This window comes from Rhamphochromis longiceps, linkage group LG17 (assembly GCF_057381845.1).
Source record: "Rhamphochromis longiceps isolate RC_006_pf linkage group LG17, R_longiceps_female_GT1.1, whole genome shotgun sequence".
NCBI lineage: Eukaryota > Metazoa > Chordata > Actinopteri > Cichliformes > Cichlidae > Rhamphochromis > Rhamphochromis longiceps.
In genome coordinates this window covers 5,457,000-5,474,975 of record NC_140573.1, presented here as the reverse complement: position 1 = coordinate 5,474,975, position 17,976 = coordinate 5,457,000, and the positions used below count along the sequence as shown (strand labels likewise).

Sequence of the window (17,976 nt, the reverse complement as noted above, 5' to 3'; positions counted from 1 at the left end):
GAATCCACATGTGTCCTTTCTGTCATATGTACACATTCCTGGCCATGGGTGTTTCTATATATGAAGGGTATATTTATTTTTGTCATTTTTATTCGTGTGTAAATCAAAGCATACTGTATAAGGTGTTCTACTTCTATCAAGTTTTTGTGCTCATTCTTTATATTAATACTATTAATGTATTCTATTACTGCTAATGTTGCTGGGGCAATTAAGATGGTCCTCTCCAGTAGGGGGAGCTATGTGTCTGTTAACTAAGTGGAGGGCTGTTCTCACCTGCATAAACTGCATGTTGTGTATACCTGGACAAGTTGTTTCATGTGCTCTCGAGTCATAAAAGTTAACACTAACTGTTGAAAGAATTTGCCCGGGGTGGAGAAATTTGCCTTTTACTTCCTAAATGTTTTTCTTGGGTCACAAATGAGTTTTTTTCTCCGACTGCTGACAGTGTGAGCTGCATTGCAAATATTTCAGAACCTTTAGATCACTTTGATGGGAGACGGGTTTTTTTCCTCACTGAATACTTACACGCTGTCTTCTGTCCTTCTCTTATAATCTTTTCTCAAAATTGAGCTGCCCTGTATTCATGGAATCTGATGTGCCGCTCACATTTTGGGACAAGAAAAACAAATGAAGTGGAATTATCCTTTCTGTAAGATTGAGGCTCATCTTTAATCATCTACTACTGCAGTAATATCGCACGTCACAAACGCACAAATTCACACACATCGGTCCTTTTTGTCTCCTCTTGCTCTTACGTCTTTCCCCCCACTGCTCCACTGTGACATTTTAACTTAAGCTTTTTCTTTGGCTTCTGCTGCAGTGAAAGGAAAAGAAAGTAGGATAAAGATTAAAGAATATTCTTGAAATATTATAAAACTCTGAGAGCTGCAGTGCAATCGTGGAGAAGTTAGAAAATATTTAAGTCAGTGGTGAATGTGTATGAAGGAAGAAATGAAAGGATTCACTGTATTTAAAGGATGCTTTGCCAACTTTTAGCACATCTTCAAAAGAAATGTGTATATATTACAATTATGAAGCTGCAGGGAATATCAGTGTGTGTGTGTGTGTGTGTGTGTGTGTGTGTGTGTGTGTGTGTGTGTGTGTGTGTGTGTGTGTGTGTGTGTGTGTGTGTGTGTGTGTGTTTGGTTGTCCGTGTGTGAGCTGGCACATGGCTCACCATTTCCACAAACTCTTGGCTGGGAAGCTGTACTGCTCATAAATTACCAAAAATATCAACCCAGCAAATCCCCCCAGCCTGCTACCAGATACTGCTGTGTGTGTGTTTGTGTGTGTAAGGTCTTCTTCTTCCCACATGCACCCTTTGTCCCGTCCTGCAGGGTGTCTGGCGGCGAGCTGTTCGACCGAATCGTGGAAAAAGGATTCTACACGGAGAAAGACGCAAGCACGCTGATCCGGCAAGTCCTGGACGCCGTTAACTACCTGCACAGGATGGGAATCGTGCACCGAGACCTGAAGGTAAAACACTCAAACACACACACACATTCCCTGCTTCTTCACTGAAGTCTTACCCCACATACACACAAACACTCACTCTCCCATTCCACACTTTAAATCCACACAAGTGCTTCATTCTCACTTGACAGCCCTTGATTTACTGCTGCAATAAGGGCAGCAGCTCGACACATGCAGTGCATTGTGGGTGAGTGTAGTGTGTGTCAGCTGTTTGAAGGAATGGATTGGTCAGAGTGACCTCCATTAACCAAGACTGTGTAAAATGAGCAATAAGGTTGTCTGTCTATTAACTGCCTGAGACATTAAACAAAGTGACAGTGTTTGTAATCCAAAATTCTTTCTTTCTTTCTTTCTTTCTTTCTTTCTTTCTTTCTTTCTTTCTTTCTTTCTTTCTTTCTTTCTTTCTTTCTTTCTTCAGCCAGAGAACCTGTTGTATTTTAATCCTCAAGACGAGTCCAAGATTATGATCAGTGACTTTGGTCTTTCAAAGATGGAGGGCAGCGGTGACGTCATGTCAACTGCCTGTGGCACGCCAGGATATGTGGGTAAGCCGGTCGCACCGTCACCGCCTGTCCTCAACGTTCTTATTTCTTTCCTCTTAAAATCACAGTTTATCCCCTCTGATAAGATGGCGCCGGTGAGGTCGGCTGCCGTCACGACTGCTCCGACCACTTTTTCTTTGTCTTTGTTTTTTAAGTTAGTTTTCAGCGTTTCTAAATCGGCAAAATCATCACCATTGGGTACATTAGGTATGACAGTGACACTCTTGTTTCTATTGGTATACAATGTACTCACAATTCGAAGTTTTTAACTCCGGATCCGAGCTGGCCGAGTGAGATCTCGAGGGAAAACAAAGGGAAGCGGCGGCGGCCTAGAGGGAAGCGAGCCGGCGTCAGGAACAGGCTGAGAGCTCGTGCACACCGCACACCTCTGCCTAGCATCCTGCTCGCCAACGTCCAGTCACTGGAGAACAAGCTTGACGACCTCAGGGCCAGGATAAAGTTCCAGAGAGACATTCGGGACTGCAATCTCCTCTGCTTCACCGAGACATGGCTGAACCCAGCGGTGCCGGACCACGCCATCCAGCCGGCCGAGTTCTTCTCGGTTCACCGCATGGACAGGACACGGGACTCGGGGAAGTCAAGGGGAGGCGGCGTGTGTTTAATGGTGAACAACAACTGGTGCAACAGTGCGAACGTTGTTCCTCTCACATGCTCCTGCACACCAAATCTGGAACTACTGTCCATCATGTGTCGTCCTTTTTATCTACCTCGGGAATTTACATCGGTCATTGTAAGTGCCGTTTATATTCCACCACAAGCGGACACGGTCACCGCCTTATGCGAGCTGCATGAGGCACTCACACAGCACCAGACACAACACCGGGACGCTGCGCTTATTGTGACGGGGGACTTTAATAGCGCCAACCTCAAACGCGCAGCGCCGAACTTTTATCAACACATCACCTGCCCCACCAGGGGTGAAAGGACACTGGACCACTGCTACACTACGGTCAAGGACGGCTACAAGGCACAATCCCGCCCCCCGTTTGGCAAATCTGATCACGCCGCCATCTTTCTCATGCCAAAATACAAACAAAGGCTGAAACAGGAAGTTCCGGTTCAGAGGAAGGTCGCGCGCTGGACGGATCAATCGGTGGCCGCGTTACAGGACGCACTCGATGACGCAGACTGGGGCATGTTCAGAAACAGCTCCGACGATGACGTCAACGTGTTTACGGAAGCAGTTGTGGGATTCATCGGGAAACTAGCGGATGATACCGTGGAGACAAAGACTATCACAACGTTTCCCAACCAGAAGCCGTGGGTGGATAAAACCATCCGCAACGCTCTGAGATCCCGCACCGCTGCCTACAACACGGGACTCACAACGGGGGACATGGACCCGTACAAAGCCGCGTCATATAACGTGCGGAGGGCGGTGAAAGAGGCGAAGCAGCGCTACGGGAGGAAACTAGAGTCACAACTCCAACAGAGTGACTCTAGGAGCCTGTGGCGGGGACTAAGGACAATAACGGACTATAAAGCACCAACAACCGGTATGACGAACGCGGCCGTGACTCTGGCAGACGAGCTGAACACTTTCTATGCTCGCTTCGAGGCTGCAGCTAAGGTCTCCAACAATGCTAGTGTTAGCGGCGCTAACGGCTGCAGACAGGAAGATACTGCCAGCACCGGAAACGTGCTCGTCATCTCCGAGCATGAAGTAAGGAGAGCCTTCAAGAGAGTGAACACCAGGAAAGCAGCAGGACCAGACGGCATCCCAGGTCGTATCCTAAGAGACTGCGCATACCAGCTAGCTCCTGTGTTCACTGAGATATTCAACATCTCTTTATCTCAGTCGGTGATCCCCACATGCTTCAAAGAGTCCATCATTGTTCCTGTCCCGAAGAAACCCCACCCTGCTTCTCTCAATGACTATCGCCCTGTAGCCCTCACCTCAGTAGTGATGAAGTGCTTTGAACGCCTGGTCAGAGACTTCATCATTTCTTCACTACCAGACACACTGGACCCACTACAGTTCGCTTACCGTCCAAATCGTTCCACAGACGATGCCATCTCTCATCTCCTCCACACATCACTCACTCACTTGGACACTAGAAGGGGGAATTATGTTAAAATGCTCTTCATAGACTACAGCTCTGCATTTAACACCATAATTCCCTCCACACTCACCACCAAGCTGGAGCATCTGGGACTCAGCTCATCTATGTGTCAGTGGATCTCCAACTTCCTAACTGGCAGACCACAGGCAGTAAGGATGGGCGGACATGTCTCAGCCTCCACCACTCTCAGCACTGGAGCCCCCCAGGGGTGTGTTCTGAGCCCCCTGCTGTACTCTTTGTACACATATGACTGTGTGGCCACTACCAGCTCCACCACCATCATCAAGTTTTCTGACGACACCGTCGTGGTGGGCCTGATCTCTGATAACAACGAGACGGCCTACCTGAAGGAGATTAGGAATCTGGAGAACTGGTGCCAGAGGAACAACCTCCTTCTAAACGTCAGTAAGACAAAGGAGCTGATAGTGGACTTCAGCACTAAGCAGGAGAGGAACTACCAGACCCACGTCATCAACGAGTGCCCAGTGGAGAGAGTGGACAGCTTCAAATACCTCGGAGTTCACATCACGCAGGACCTGTCATGGTCCTGTCACATCAACACCGTGGTGAAAAAGGCCCGACAGCGTCTCTACCACCTCAGACGCTTGAGAGACTTCCAACTGCCCTCCAAGGTGCTCAGGAACTTTTACTCGTGCACCATAGAGAGCATCCTGGCGGGAAACATCTTAACCTGGTTCGGGAACAGCACCATGCAGGACAGACGAGCTCTACAGAGGGTTGTGCGGTCAGCTGAGCGCACCATCCGCTCCGAGCTCCCTGACCTGCACTCAATCTACAGCAGGCGGTGCTGGACCAAGGCCAGGAAGATCGTGAAGGACCTCAGCCATCCCAACAACAGACTGTTCTCTCTGCTGAGGTCAGGAAAGCGATTCCGCTCCCTGAAGACCAACACAGAGAGACTGAGGAGGAGCTTCTTCCCGCAGGCGATACGGTCTCTCAATCACACCACCACACAGTACTGACCCACACATATGGTTCTTACACACACACTGGACTTTCTGGACTTTGGTTTTGCACAACACTGGTCACTATATTCTTCATTTCCGGTTAATACTTGTACAGCTGCTGTTATTGTGTATATATTTATTTATATTTAGATTTCTTCATACATTCTTATATAGTTCTATATTGTGTATTGTGTATTTTGTTGTACAGTTATTTTATTTTCAACTTTAATTTATATATTTTATCTTATTCTTCCCAGTTAAATTTACCCTTCATTCTAATTTGTGTTGTACAGTTATTTCATTTTTAACCTTAATTTATATTTTATTCCTTCCTAGTTAAATTTACCCTTTTTAATTTTTCATATTTATTTCCTATCTTATTCATAGCCTTTTCCTTTTTTGTTTTCTTTAGGTCACGAGCAGTTGTCCAAGCATTTCACTACATATCGTACTGTGTACATGACAAATAAAATTTGAATTTGAATTTTGTTAGTGCTGTTACTGTTTTTGGTCGTTAAAAGACATACAAGAAAATAACCAGTGTTAGCTAACAGTAGCCAGAACCAAACAAAGAGATCTTTATTTGTTTTTGGAGATAAAAAAATCTATTGTGGTTTCGTCTGACAACTGTGAGCTAACACTAGCTTACCTGTTTACACAGATAAATTGCAACTTGTCCAAAGTCGCAAAATGCTGTAACGAGAGATGAAGGTCCAGTTCATCCAGACCTTCAAATCACTTCTGGCATTACACACTAATGACTGCACACAAAAAAGGAGAAAAACACAGTTTTTCAAGAACCCCCCCCAAAACTATCCGTACCCCATGATTCAGTGGCTTGTGGAAGCATCTTTAGCAGCAATAACTTGAAGTAATTGTCTTTTGTGTGACTTTTATCTGTCTCTCACATAATTGTGGAGGAATTTATGTCCCATTTTCTTTATAAAGTTGCGTCATTTCAGTGAAGTTTATAGGCATTCATTTATGCGTGGCTCTATTAAGGTCCCATCACAGCATTTCAATCAGGTTGAGGTCTGGACTTTGAGCCACTGCTACACCTTGATTCTGTCCTTTTTCAGCCATTCTGTTGCAGATTTGCTGCTGTGCTTGGGATCATCGTCCTGTTTCATGACTTCATTTTTCTTGGACAGATGGCCTCACATTTGACTCATGAATCCTTTGATAAACAGAGTAGTTTATGGTCGACACAATAGCTGTCAAGGTCCTGTGGCTGCCAAACAAGCCCAAATCATTACTCATCCACCACCCTGCTTGAGAGTTGGTATGACGCGTTCGTGCCATATTTGGTTTTCTCTCAACCTGGCATGTTCAAAGATCCTCACTTTGGTGTGGACATTGTTCCACAGTCTGGTTTGTTCAAATGGAACCTTACGTACCGAACATGTGCTGCCATTTTTCGAGAGAAGAGGCTGTTTGCTGACAAGTCATTCTTGTTCATTCGTTTTCTAAATGCCCTGTTAGGCCTGTAGAGTCTAAGATGTAGCTCTTTGGGTTCGTTCGACCCTCTCCGAGCATTACAAAGTTTGACCTAGTTCGACTAGTTGGACTTAGCTGTTTCTGTAATGATTCCTGTGAGCCAACAAACACGTGATGAATTAAATGAGCACATGTTGTTCCCATCTGACGCCGTTTACACTTCCTGCATCATCTCTTTTCTTCCCATGTCATCTGGAGCGATGCGTGTTTGTGCTCTTCACACACCCCAGTCATGCTTATCACTCTGAGACAGACAGTCATGCTCTGTATCATATTATATCTCATTTTTGTGTGAATCTCTGTGTGCAGTGTGCTTAATCTGCTTGTGTGTGAGCATTTCTTTGATTGCATTCTACAGGAGACAGAGGTTCGGTGACACACATTTGCATGTTGCAAAAGTCGTATAAGTCGCACAAACAGATCATTTCCCACTATTCACACAGAAAGGTACATAAATGTTGAATCGTTTTTGTTGCAGGGCAGCTTTACTAAATCCAGCTGTGTGTCTGTTTAGGTTCTCAATCGTCCGTGTCATGGTGGACTAAAGTGCTTGAGTCGAAGCCACTCGCAGAACTGGAGTGGCCTTTTAGATGAGTTGGGAAATATCTTCAAGAACCTGAAAGAACTCCAGCTGTCTTTGGCTCAAGCGCTTCAAAGCACCCAGCTGTTCTTCAGGGGTTTTTTTGGTGTACTATCTTTAAAGAGTCAGTTCACATTCTCACCCAGTCAGCAAAAAATTTGCATCGTTTTACTTTGAAAGGTCAGAACTTTGCATCAATTCCTCTCATCCGTGAGAGGAACTCCTGCAGTTTTTCCACTCAAGGTGCTTTGTGTGAAAATACAATCAAAGAAGGTGACAATTTACAACTGCGTTTGAATGAAAGACTCAGTTTTCATTGTTATTTTTTCATTTTCTCATTATGATAACTTTCAACTGTTAAATTTGCTTCTTCCAGCAAAAAGAAAAGTCACGCTTGGAAATAGGACATAGCCAAAGACCCACTACGGGGTTAGTTCAGTGATTGACTATTAAGAAATTACACATTATGATTGTACCCTGATACCGACTCTGGACTTAGTGAGCTGCAGACACGGTGATCTCAGTGGGTAAAAATGCTCGAGTTCTGCATCCAGAAAACCCAGAACAGACACACACACAATGAGTCAGATTAGACTAATAAGCAAATGTAAGCACTCAGATTCAGCACAAGTGTGCAAAGTTTATATTTTGACTCAGATATGACTGGTGTTCCTTCTGTGTGTATGTGTGTGAGCATGCCAAATCTATTTCGAGAGCCTTGTGTGTGTATATGTGAGGTGATATTACGGCGACCTCGCTGTCATCAGTAATTTGCTCTGTCCAGGGCCTTCGGTAATGAGCTGCAGAGAAAGGTCGGGCCTGGAAAGCCTCCCTTACTGACACCAGCAGCAGAGAAAATGGGTCTGAAGCTAACTAGAAGAGCTAGTTGGAGCTAGTTGTACCATGTATTTCTGCACCTATGAGAATCTGTACCTCCTGCAGAATATTTCCCACCGTGCACCGAACTGGCATGTGATTTTAATTTCAACAGACATGAGGTGTCTGCATATTTTCTCTGTACTCAGTCTCATTAAACAGCCCCTTTTTCATATAAAAATCACACCGCAGTTGTTACTGGACCTCAAGCTGAAAAAGTAAAAACGCACTGTAGTTAGGTTTACCACCAAACTGAGGTCGTTCCAAAGCCGTTTTTTTCTCTAACCCCGCTGTGTCTGCTTGTTTCTCCCTCTCTCTATCAGCTCCAGAGGTTCTCGCCCAGAAGCCGTATAGTAAAGCGGTCGACTGCTGGTCCATTGGAGTGATCGCCTACATCTTGTAAGTACCAATTAAACTTCTTTATATTCCACTGTACAGGAAGCAGTTTCCATCAATCACCATGACTGACATCACCAGAAAGCACCAAAGCTCCATTAGCACCGGGTCATGGTCACGGTGGGAAATCTGAATTCTTGATGCCTTATTCATCATTAAGGTTGTGATAATCGTGTTCATTGCCAGAAATGCGGCCAAGTCAATCAGCTAAATACATTCACAGGTTTGCCTTGCATTGAGTCACATGACTGCTAACCATTAGCTTGTCCATCCGTTGTATACACGTAATGCTGTAGGGTGAATTAATTTTTTTTTTGAAAAAACCAATTAGGAAATTGTTAACTAAAGTCATAAAACCAGTAAGAAGTAGGGTCGTTTTCTCATAGATTTCAATACAATGAGACCAGAGAAGTTGTCGCCCCTAGAGGCCATGCAGGCTTTGAAATAACTGAAATAACCCGTGTCTAGACACAGGTATGAAGCAGTTTTAGGTTATTGTAATCGTGTTTAATTAGTGTGTTATTTACACCTTTGGTTTTCCTCCTGTGACATATTTTTACCAAATCTTCCATCTAACATTATATCAAATCTCTGAGTAGCTATTAAAGTTGTTTTACAAGTTCCCTTGGATGTAATCTTTGTAATTAAATAGAATGAAGGTCTTTATAACAGCACAACAAAACAGCCATTTTCATACTAGTAGTTTTCTAATCATCAGCTGGGCTATGGAGACCTGGCTCGGCCATGTATGAATCACAAAATTGAAAACACCTTAACTGGAAAATCTGTTTGTAAACATGCATTCCATTCACATCACATTTACGCTCATTAAGCGGATCTCCATCTAGCCTTTGTCACCCTTCTCACCCTCGTCTGTGACGAGATTTCATTTTCATTTTCTTGTTTTTCACCAGTGTTGGTGAACAATGGAAACCATGTTTGTGTGCTCAGACTGCAATCTTGTTGTTGAGAACGCCACTGTTGGAGTTATTTTAAGGTGTATGTTGCCTCTGCATCTTCATTTATGTTTAACACCTGAGGAGCAATCAGAGAGCTCACAGTGGTTGAGAGGAAAGCAGGCGCAAACAAACTCACGTGACTCTCTCGCGCTGACTTTTTCTCTGTCTTTCTCCCGTTTTACGCTGTACTTTGTGGTGAGTAGTGCAGTAAAAGCTTTTGCTAGTAAAAAGCATTTGGTGGATTTGACAGCACAGTAGAAATGGCTGTGCGTGTGTATGTCCGTGTGTTGCTGTGTGCGTGCAGGGTAAAAGAAAGAGCAACTCCCTGCTGGCAATTAGCACAATTAGCGTTGGGATTCAGACCTTGTTAGGTTTTGACTGCTGCTCAGGTGGAAAGATCACATCAGGTAATCAACCATGATAATCAGCCAGGATCCCGAGTGCAAGTGTATTTGTGTGTGTGTGTGTTCGATGGAGTGGAGGGTCAGCCGAGTAACATGACAAAGTGAGTCTTTAAGCAAATGAGAAAGCAAAAAAAACAAATCAGAAAGCCCTTTTCCCCTCACGGCAGGCAGAGTCCTCCTTCCTCTCTGCCCGGTGCGTTTCCCTTTTATTCTTTCTTTCCGGTGTGTATTGATGGAGAACGGCATTTTAATGAGTTTTTATGAAAATCTCCTGGTGCATCCAGAACCTCGGTAATGAGGTGTTTTGGGCTGAGCGGCAGCTCTGCTGTTGCTCCGCTTTGTGTCGTTATGGAAAATCAAACTTGGACTTAAGTTCATTTGTGCTCATCAGCACCAAGAACCAGTAATCTCATGTTAATGCGATTAAGGCGATACAGCCAACTACCACTGCTACTACGCAGTCACAGTAATACACTGCTCTGAGCTCAAGTCCAGATGTGACAACAATACTGCGACACCACCTACTATTAATTCAAGTTTGCAAGTTTAGCAGGGGTACTGGAGGGTAGCAGAGTAACTGGAGTACTTAAATCTTGACTGCAAATTGTTCTTTGTTACCAGTGTTAAAGCGACCACTGCAAGCCACAACCTGCCTTCACAGATGCATTCTGAAGTGCGGACATTCCTCCTTTTAGATAGTACCTCGGATTTCCTACAGCCAGACTCAGTCAGCAATAATCTTTTACTAAGTTTTATAGGATGTATATTTTCTATCTTCACCACATATTTGATCTTTTTCTAAACCTAACCCAGTACTTCACAAAGTTGTTTTTAGCACCAAAGCCTAAACAGGAATTTTGTTTTGATCTGATAATGTATTTCAAAAAGTGGTACACAACTGAGGCAAGCTATCTTGTCATTTCTTTAAGCAGCCTTCGGGAATAGTTCTCCAGGCTTCCTGAAGGACATCCAAAGCTCTTCTTTGGATGTTTTCTGCCTTTTGTTCTGTTCTCTGTCGAGACGATCCCTCACTGCTTCAGTAATGTTGAGATCTGGGCTCTGGTAGGCCACTGTGTGTTTTTCTCTCCAGGTCTGCATTGGCAGTGGGTTTGGGATCATTGTCATACTAAACAATGAAGCCACTGCCAATCAGACTCTGACTTTTCTATGTTCATAATTTCATCATTTGTCACAACAACACTGGCTGAAATTCTGCCCGGAACCACGACAGAACCGTGTTTTGCAGATGTCAGTAGACACTCACTCTTGTACATATTGATGGTGATTTAAACTTAAAATTTCAAATTCCTATTCATCAGTCCATAAGATCTGTTACCACAGATTTTTAGTCTAGTCTTGTGTAATTTGGTATACCAAAGCCTGGCTGTCAAAGGCTTTTTTATAGCACCCTTCCACTGAGATTATTTCTGAAGAATCTTCAGTGAACAGCAGATGATCACCTGCTGTGGCTAGTTTTTTTAAGCCTGCCACATCTTCTATTGTCCCCCACTTTTTCAGTTCCCTTGGATTTTCTTTTAAAGAACACACTGAACATCATGCTGCGATATACCAGGTTTTCAGCTAAATAGCTGTTTGAGAATCACCTTGTTAGTGCAACAATACAGGTTTATACCTGCCATTGTCTTTGGTATTCTTCATAGATTCATCTGGGAACAAGTGATGTGTTTGTGCAGCAGGCTGCTAGTAACAAAGTGCATTAAGATACAATTTAAAATGGGCTCTTTGCCAGTTTGTTGTCTGTGTAGAAACAACACTGGTTCGTCCCTTGGGTTATGTGCTTTATTATGCTTCAGTGATTCAGAGGTCAGCATTAAGTGACTTAACAAAAAAAAAGAATCCTCTGAAGATCATTGGATACAACAACTGAACTGAAAATGGGTGAAAAAACAGCCAGTGTAGAAAGGAAAATTTAGATTTTTTTAAATTACAAGAAAGTCTGGTTTCTTGGAAGCAAAATACAGAAAAATGAAGGGTGGGTGGATTTTTAAGTCAAATTGTGGTCTCTGCCATGAGTAGCAAAATCCTTACAGGCTATAAATCTCTAAATAAGGAGTTTTTTACCTTTTAAAAATTAAATATATTCATTTCATATTCAGGGATCCTGAAAAGAGAAAAAGAAAACCTGTCAAATTCATGTCTAGAAACACAAATCTGCCTGTGGCACTACACTGTTGCCTACATGTGAGGCATTTAGGGGACATATGTAAATTGTAGCTACAAAGATTAATCTGGGTTACAGTATTCCCTTACAGACACAGATCTAGTCTGTCTCTTACATACACATGTGTTTGCATTTAACACTATGTGTCCTAAGCAAGGCAGTCATTTCAAAAGGGTGACAATGAGTAAAGGGACTCTGTAGTAATCAGTGAAATCATTTATTAATGAAAATAAGTGACTGTTAAAGATTCGACCAAAAGAATAAATATCTCGTCTGCAGGTTGTGTGGTTATCCTCCATTCTACGACGAAAACGACTCCAAGCTGTTCGAGCAGATCCTGAAAGCTGACTATGAGTTTGATGCACCGTACTGGGATGACATATCAGACTCAGGTGAGGCCTCCTCTTCCTCCTCCTTCCTCCACCATCTGTCCTTCCGCCTCCTCGGTCCATCATGTGGCACATATGGCCCACACACCACCTTTCCATCATAGTCGCTGATTTAATCTGCATGGAATGAAAATATGTGAGAGTAAGTGTGCGATGTGTGGTTTCATCCATTACCAGCACAGTTACGGGCATAGACTGGAAGTAAAACCAGCGTTCTATTGGCTGGAAGTCTATTTCAGTCACCAGTCTATTGTGTTAGTGAGGATAAAATCGCATTTATGGACTGTCAAGAAAAGCTTTGTGTTTTCAGAAGTGTCAAGTTTCCTCAGAGCAAATAGAAATCACTCCTGCACATTGCTAGTAATGTAGAATTAACAGAGGTCAACTTGGCTGATACAGTGAAAACCAGATGGTACACACAGCCCACGTTCTCAGTAGAAACCAAACAGTGCAACATCTGACATCTGAAAACATCTTTCCCTGATCGAAATGTCAAAGATTTTCAGTGTCGCAAAATGTTTTGTGAGTGGGTTTTAACGTGGTAAAAAACAATGTGGTGTTTATATGTTTGGTTTGTTTTTCTCCCAGCCAAGGATTTCATCAGCAGACTGATGGAAAAAGACCCAGCCAAGCGTTTCACTTGTGAACAGGCGCTCAGACACCCCTGGTGAGAAACACACATGCACACACAAACACACACACACACAACAGCATCACAAAAATCCATCAAATCAATATTGATATCGATGTTGATGTACATTCAGAAGTATTGACTAAGAAATTGTGTTTTTGTGTCGTTATATATATATCTCAGGATCGCTGGGGATACGGCTCTCTGCAAGAACATCCATGAGTCAGTCAGCCGGCAGATCAGAAAGAACTTTGCCAAGAGCAAATGGAGGGTAAATTTTGTTTACTGCAGTTTATTCTCTGTGGTTTTGGCTCTACTGCAATAGACTACATTACCCTATTACAGCTCCTCAGCCAACTGTTTTTAGAAGGTGAATCACTTAGCAATAAAAACCTGGCTTGTCTCGTGGGTAAGATCTACCTCTCAACAGCTATTTACCCCTAAAGAAGTCAGAAGAAATAAGAACAAACTTCAGATTTCAAACAATTCCCATGTTCCACAAATGAAAATGATTTACTAGGTCATTTTAACACAATATATTTTACCATAACGTTACCAGGTTATTGAACTCTGTCGTCATAATAAGGTATGGCTCAAGAGTTTATGGTCTCAGTCATTAGTTTGAACTCTGTTTAAATACGGCTAGATGTTAATTTTTTAAACAATAGTTCCCATTAGTGAACAGAAGGATGATAAAGCAGGGTATACTTTAGTGCAGACCTAAGTTGTGATGGCTCAGCGTGCATTGTCCCAAGGTTTCGTGATCAGATTTTCCTTTTGTTTCTATGCTCTTCACAGCAAGCGTTCAATGCCACTGCCGTGGTTCGGCACATGAGGCGGCTGCAGCTTGGCAGCAGCATGGGGAGCAGCATTGATGCGTCCAACGCACCGACTAGGCTGAGTCAGACGCAGAAGTCAGCCCAAAGCCAGAGCCAGGCGGGCCAGAACCAGCCGGCTCAAAGCCAAAATACCGGCCAGACGGCGCAGAGCCAGAGCCCCAGCGCTGTCGCCAGCAAGATCTCTTCCATCGATAACAACATAGCAGCTCCCCACAAGGATTGTGAGTATGATTCAGTGGTGTCAGTGGCATCAGAAAGTTAAGAGAACATATGTGAGCTGTTCATAGGAGTATGTAACAGTGAATGAGCAAAATTTAGGGCACAGTGTGGGAGCGCAGTGCCTTGCAGTGTCTTCAGGATTTGGGACGTTATGAATTCCAGAAAAAGTGCATTTACCTGATCATACTGAATAGGTGTTCCACTTCTTTGGTTTAACAAACTCCTGGGTTGCTTTGGCTGTATGTTTGGGGTCACTGACCTTCTGTATTATGAAACACTGCCCAATCAATTTGAGCATGAGTATGTCACTGAACACCTCAGAATTCATTCGTCTACTTCTGTCCTGTGTCACATCATCAATAACCACTATTGTCTCAGTGTCACTGGCAGCCATGCACGCCCAAACCATCACAATGGTTCTGTTTTATAGATGATGTGGCATGCTTTGGATCATGAGCTGTTCCACGCCTTGTTCATACTTTTTTCTTGTCCAAATATATATGGACCTAACTGTATTTCTATAAAATACTGCTTTTCATTATAAAAGTCAAATGTGCTGTTTGAAAATATAAACAGCAAGATTTCTGGTTTTTTAGAGGGGTAGCCCTGACAATGGGGAGGAAATGTTAATGTAAGTACGGTACAGATTTACACTTAATACCTCATCTCAAAGATGGAGCAGTGCGGTTTATTGGTGTAGCTCTAGTTACATCTTTGAGATAGACACACCTCATAAATGGATTGGATTTTAGTGCAAGAGAAATGAACAGTGGTAAACCTTGTTCAGCGAAGATTGAGTTAGTAGACGGCAGGGCTTGTAATACAATTCTGAACAATAAAATTTACACTAAATTACATGAGCTAAGGGCCAGAACAGCGTTACATTTATTACCTACGTTATTTTGTATTTTTCCTCAACATATTTAGCTGTACAGTGCAAAAGCTGTTTCATGTCTTCACTTCTTTATCAAAGTGAAACTAATTTTATCTTAGTGATCCAGTCACTAGTGAGAAATGCAAGCCTGTGGTCTTCTACTTCTTTTGGAAATCAAGGAGGGATTTCAGTATTACAAGCAGCTGATGCAGCTTCTCATTCCCTTCTGTCAGGTGTCACTGCACCAGTCACACCCTGCAGCCTGGCATCTGCAGCTTCTTCTCCTGCCACGGGGACGGAGCTGAACCGGCCACACCCATCTGCGGTCCCCGCCCCGGTTCTCACGGAAACCAAGTGACGCCAGGTCCCGCGGGGAACCAGCTGGGAGGCCACGGCGCTGTGAAGCAGGGAGAGCGGGAAAGAAAGAGAGATCGAGGACGACCAGTGAGGAAGACGATCGCCCTCTTCTTTGTCCCTCCCTCTCTTCGCTTTACTGCCTCTCGGATAGGCCCCCCAGCCAGTACCCCGCCCTGCTCGTGGGAGAGCAGAGGACTTTACCGCCACCCCACCGATTCAAGCCACCATTGTCATACTGCACACCCACCAGGATGTCAGCGTAAAACTCGTCCTGCCACAGCCACAGCACACCCACGGTCTCACACTGGGGATGTTCACACAGTTGGCTTTGATTATTACCTGATAAAAGGTTGGCCACTGCTCCACCTGTGAGCTGCAGTTGGTGGTTCACGGTGGAGCTGCTGGTGTCATACAAGTTCAACCTTCCCATTCAATCTGATCTTTCCCGCATCAATTTATTTAGTTTTTTTTTCCGACTTAGGTTTGACTGTTGGCAAACGGATTGTTTTACTTTTATTAACTGCTGTTAAATTTAAAGACGCTATGTGTAACAAACATATCATTGTCAAATTGATATTGCTACCTTGGCATAATTAGTGTAACCAAATGAGACAATACCCAAGATGAACCACATGTAGTTCCTCTTTATTAATAGCTGTTGTTGTGTTAGGATCTAAATTAGAATCCAATTCCCATCATCGCCAGATGCTTGGTCTAAAAACAGCAAATCTCACTTCCTGTTAATCAAACACATCTCCCTGCCAATCTGACCTGGTAATTGTGGAACACAGAAAACAGGCGGTCGTTGTTTTTTTTAAACACAAATGATGCAGATGTAGCAAATTCATGTTGACAGTGGTTTATCCGTGTAAAAATGCCACACATAGCACCTTTAAGACATTTGTGTGTCCTTATGGGCTTGGTTCTCTGTTTGTTTGTTCGTGCTTTAAGAAGTGCTTTAAAAGTACCATATGACTGTTGAGATGTGGAAACATGAGTAAGCGCTTTATCTATTTTGCACAGAAAGGATCAGACATAGATTAGCTGCCATTCACATGTGTTTATCAGATTGAGTAGAGATTGTAAACCTTTATTGATTGGATGTCAGAGTATTATACAACTTGTTTATTGTCTGAAAGATTCTGATTTGTTTATTATTTTCTTACTTTATTAAAACTTTTATAATAATTGCCCTTTAAGGGACACACATAATGGTTATTATGAAACATGGAATAAGTTTAGGATAGAATTAGAACACATAGAGATAAGTATTTACTGGAAAACACGTCCAGGTAAAAAAGTCAGAAACTAAAGATGGATTGTCATTAGACTTCCCAAGGAGCTACAGGCAGCGCAGCATAGTTACTAAAAGAAAGGCCTGGTGGGTCCTCAGAGACACAATCCAGAATGGAGAAGCTGTAGCCTGCCGTCGTTCTTTATGTCTCTACCGAAGCCATGATCTCACCTTCTTTATTTGTCAAGCTGCACCCAGTCCAGAAGTGCTCAGGGAAAACTGCAGCTGCACTGTGCGCTGGTGAACACCAGTTTCCTGATTTAGTCTTTTTATTTTTGGGGTTTGTCACAGTCCGGCCGTTCCAGCCAGCATTGCAGTTAATGATCCAGGCTTCAGGACGTTAGCTGTGTCCTTACTGTAGTGTTGTGTTGGTGCGCGACTTCAGCATTGATAATTTAGACCTGGACTTCTATTGACCATATACATACGTGGGCTCACTGCAGGCAACAGCAGGGCATCGATGCTTACTTTTGAAGCTTTTTTTGAAGCATTTTCAAGAAACGTCACGAAATGTAATTAAAGACTGAAAGCAGCGATTCACCAACCACGCTGGCTGATACCTGCAGCACTTTTCAAAGAAGTTGGGACAGGGGCATATTTCCTAATCACCACTTATTTCAATTGTTTTGAAAAACCTGGAGGCCGATTGCTGTAGTTTTAAAAGAAAAAATGTTTATCCCACTATTCTTTGATATTGGATTTCAGCTGCTCCGCAATGTTTCTGATAGCTTTCAGAAGCATTTCTGAACACATGCATGCAGTGATTTCCATTAAAGAAAAGCAGCAGCAGTAATTTGCAACTAACCTGTCCTATGGTGGCAGTTGATGATCTCTATGGACGGTTTATGCTTGTCAGTGTAGCCCTAAAACATGTGCAAGTGTCCCCAGGTTAGGCTTTACCACCTTTTAAGAGATTACAGGGCTGTACTGATGTCACTGGTGATGCGTGCAACACCCAAGTCCAGGTTTTTTAGGCATTAATCTACTTTTCCAGTCGTTATTTCTGCCCCAACTCTTTCAAACTTTTTGCTGTTTTCAAATATATAATGATATATAATATTACTTCATGTTTTCTTTATGCTATTTTCAATTCAGTGCGGAGGTTAGGACATGGTAAATCAATGCATTCTCTTCGTTATTTACATTCTACATGTTGTCCCAACTTTTTTGGAAACAGGGCTCTAAATAAATGCACAGATCCACGACTCAGTCAGTATTTTTGACTACTAACCCGACTTTTGTTTTCTTCACCTAATGGAACTCTTGAACATGGCTAATGGCCTTTCCTGTCCCAGAACGCAGAGCTGTACAATGTAGGGTGCTCACTCACACATATCAGATTGTCATGTCTTTATTCGATGCAATTGTACCGATCCCTTTATTGAATTGTAGCCAAAGACTATTGCTTGGTA

At 43.2% G+C, this 17,976-nt stretch overlaps 1 protein-coding gene across 1 annotated transcript in view; it reads left to right on the top strand.

Annotated features, from left to right (window-relative positions):
* The window catches only part of camk1da (calcium/calmodulin-dependent protein kinase 1Da), a 71,100-nt gene extending 55,005 nt beyond the window's left edge, over positions 1-16,095 (top strand). Inside the window, exons 4-11 of the mRNA XM_085387077.1 lie at positions 1,338-1,476; positions 1,892-2,018; positions 8,344-8,419; positions 12,241-12,353; positions 12,939-13,017; positions 13,165-13,252; positions 13,780-14,041; positions 15,147-16,095. Of these exons, the coding sequence (XP_085243203.1) occupies positions 1,338-1,476; positions 1,892-2,018; positions 8,344-8,419; positions 12,241-12,353; positions 12,939-13,017; positions 13,165-13,252; positions 13,780-14,041; positions 15,147-15,271 (1,009 nt within the window). The 3' untranslated portion in view covers positions 15,272-16,095. The remainder of the gene's footprint in view (positions 1-1,337; positions 1,477-1,891; positions 2,019-8,343; positions 8,420-12,240; positions 12,354-12,938; positions 13,018-13,164; positions 13,253-13,779; positions 14,042-15,146) is intronic.
* Positions 16,096-17,976: the final 1,881 nt, after the last annotated feature.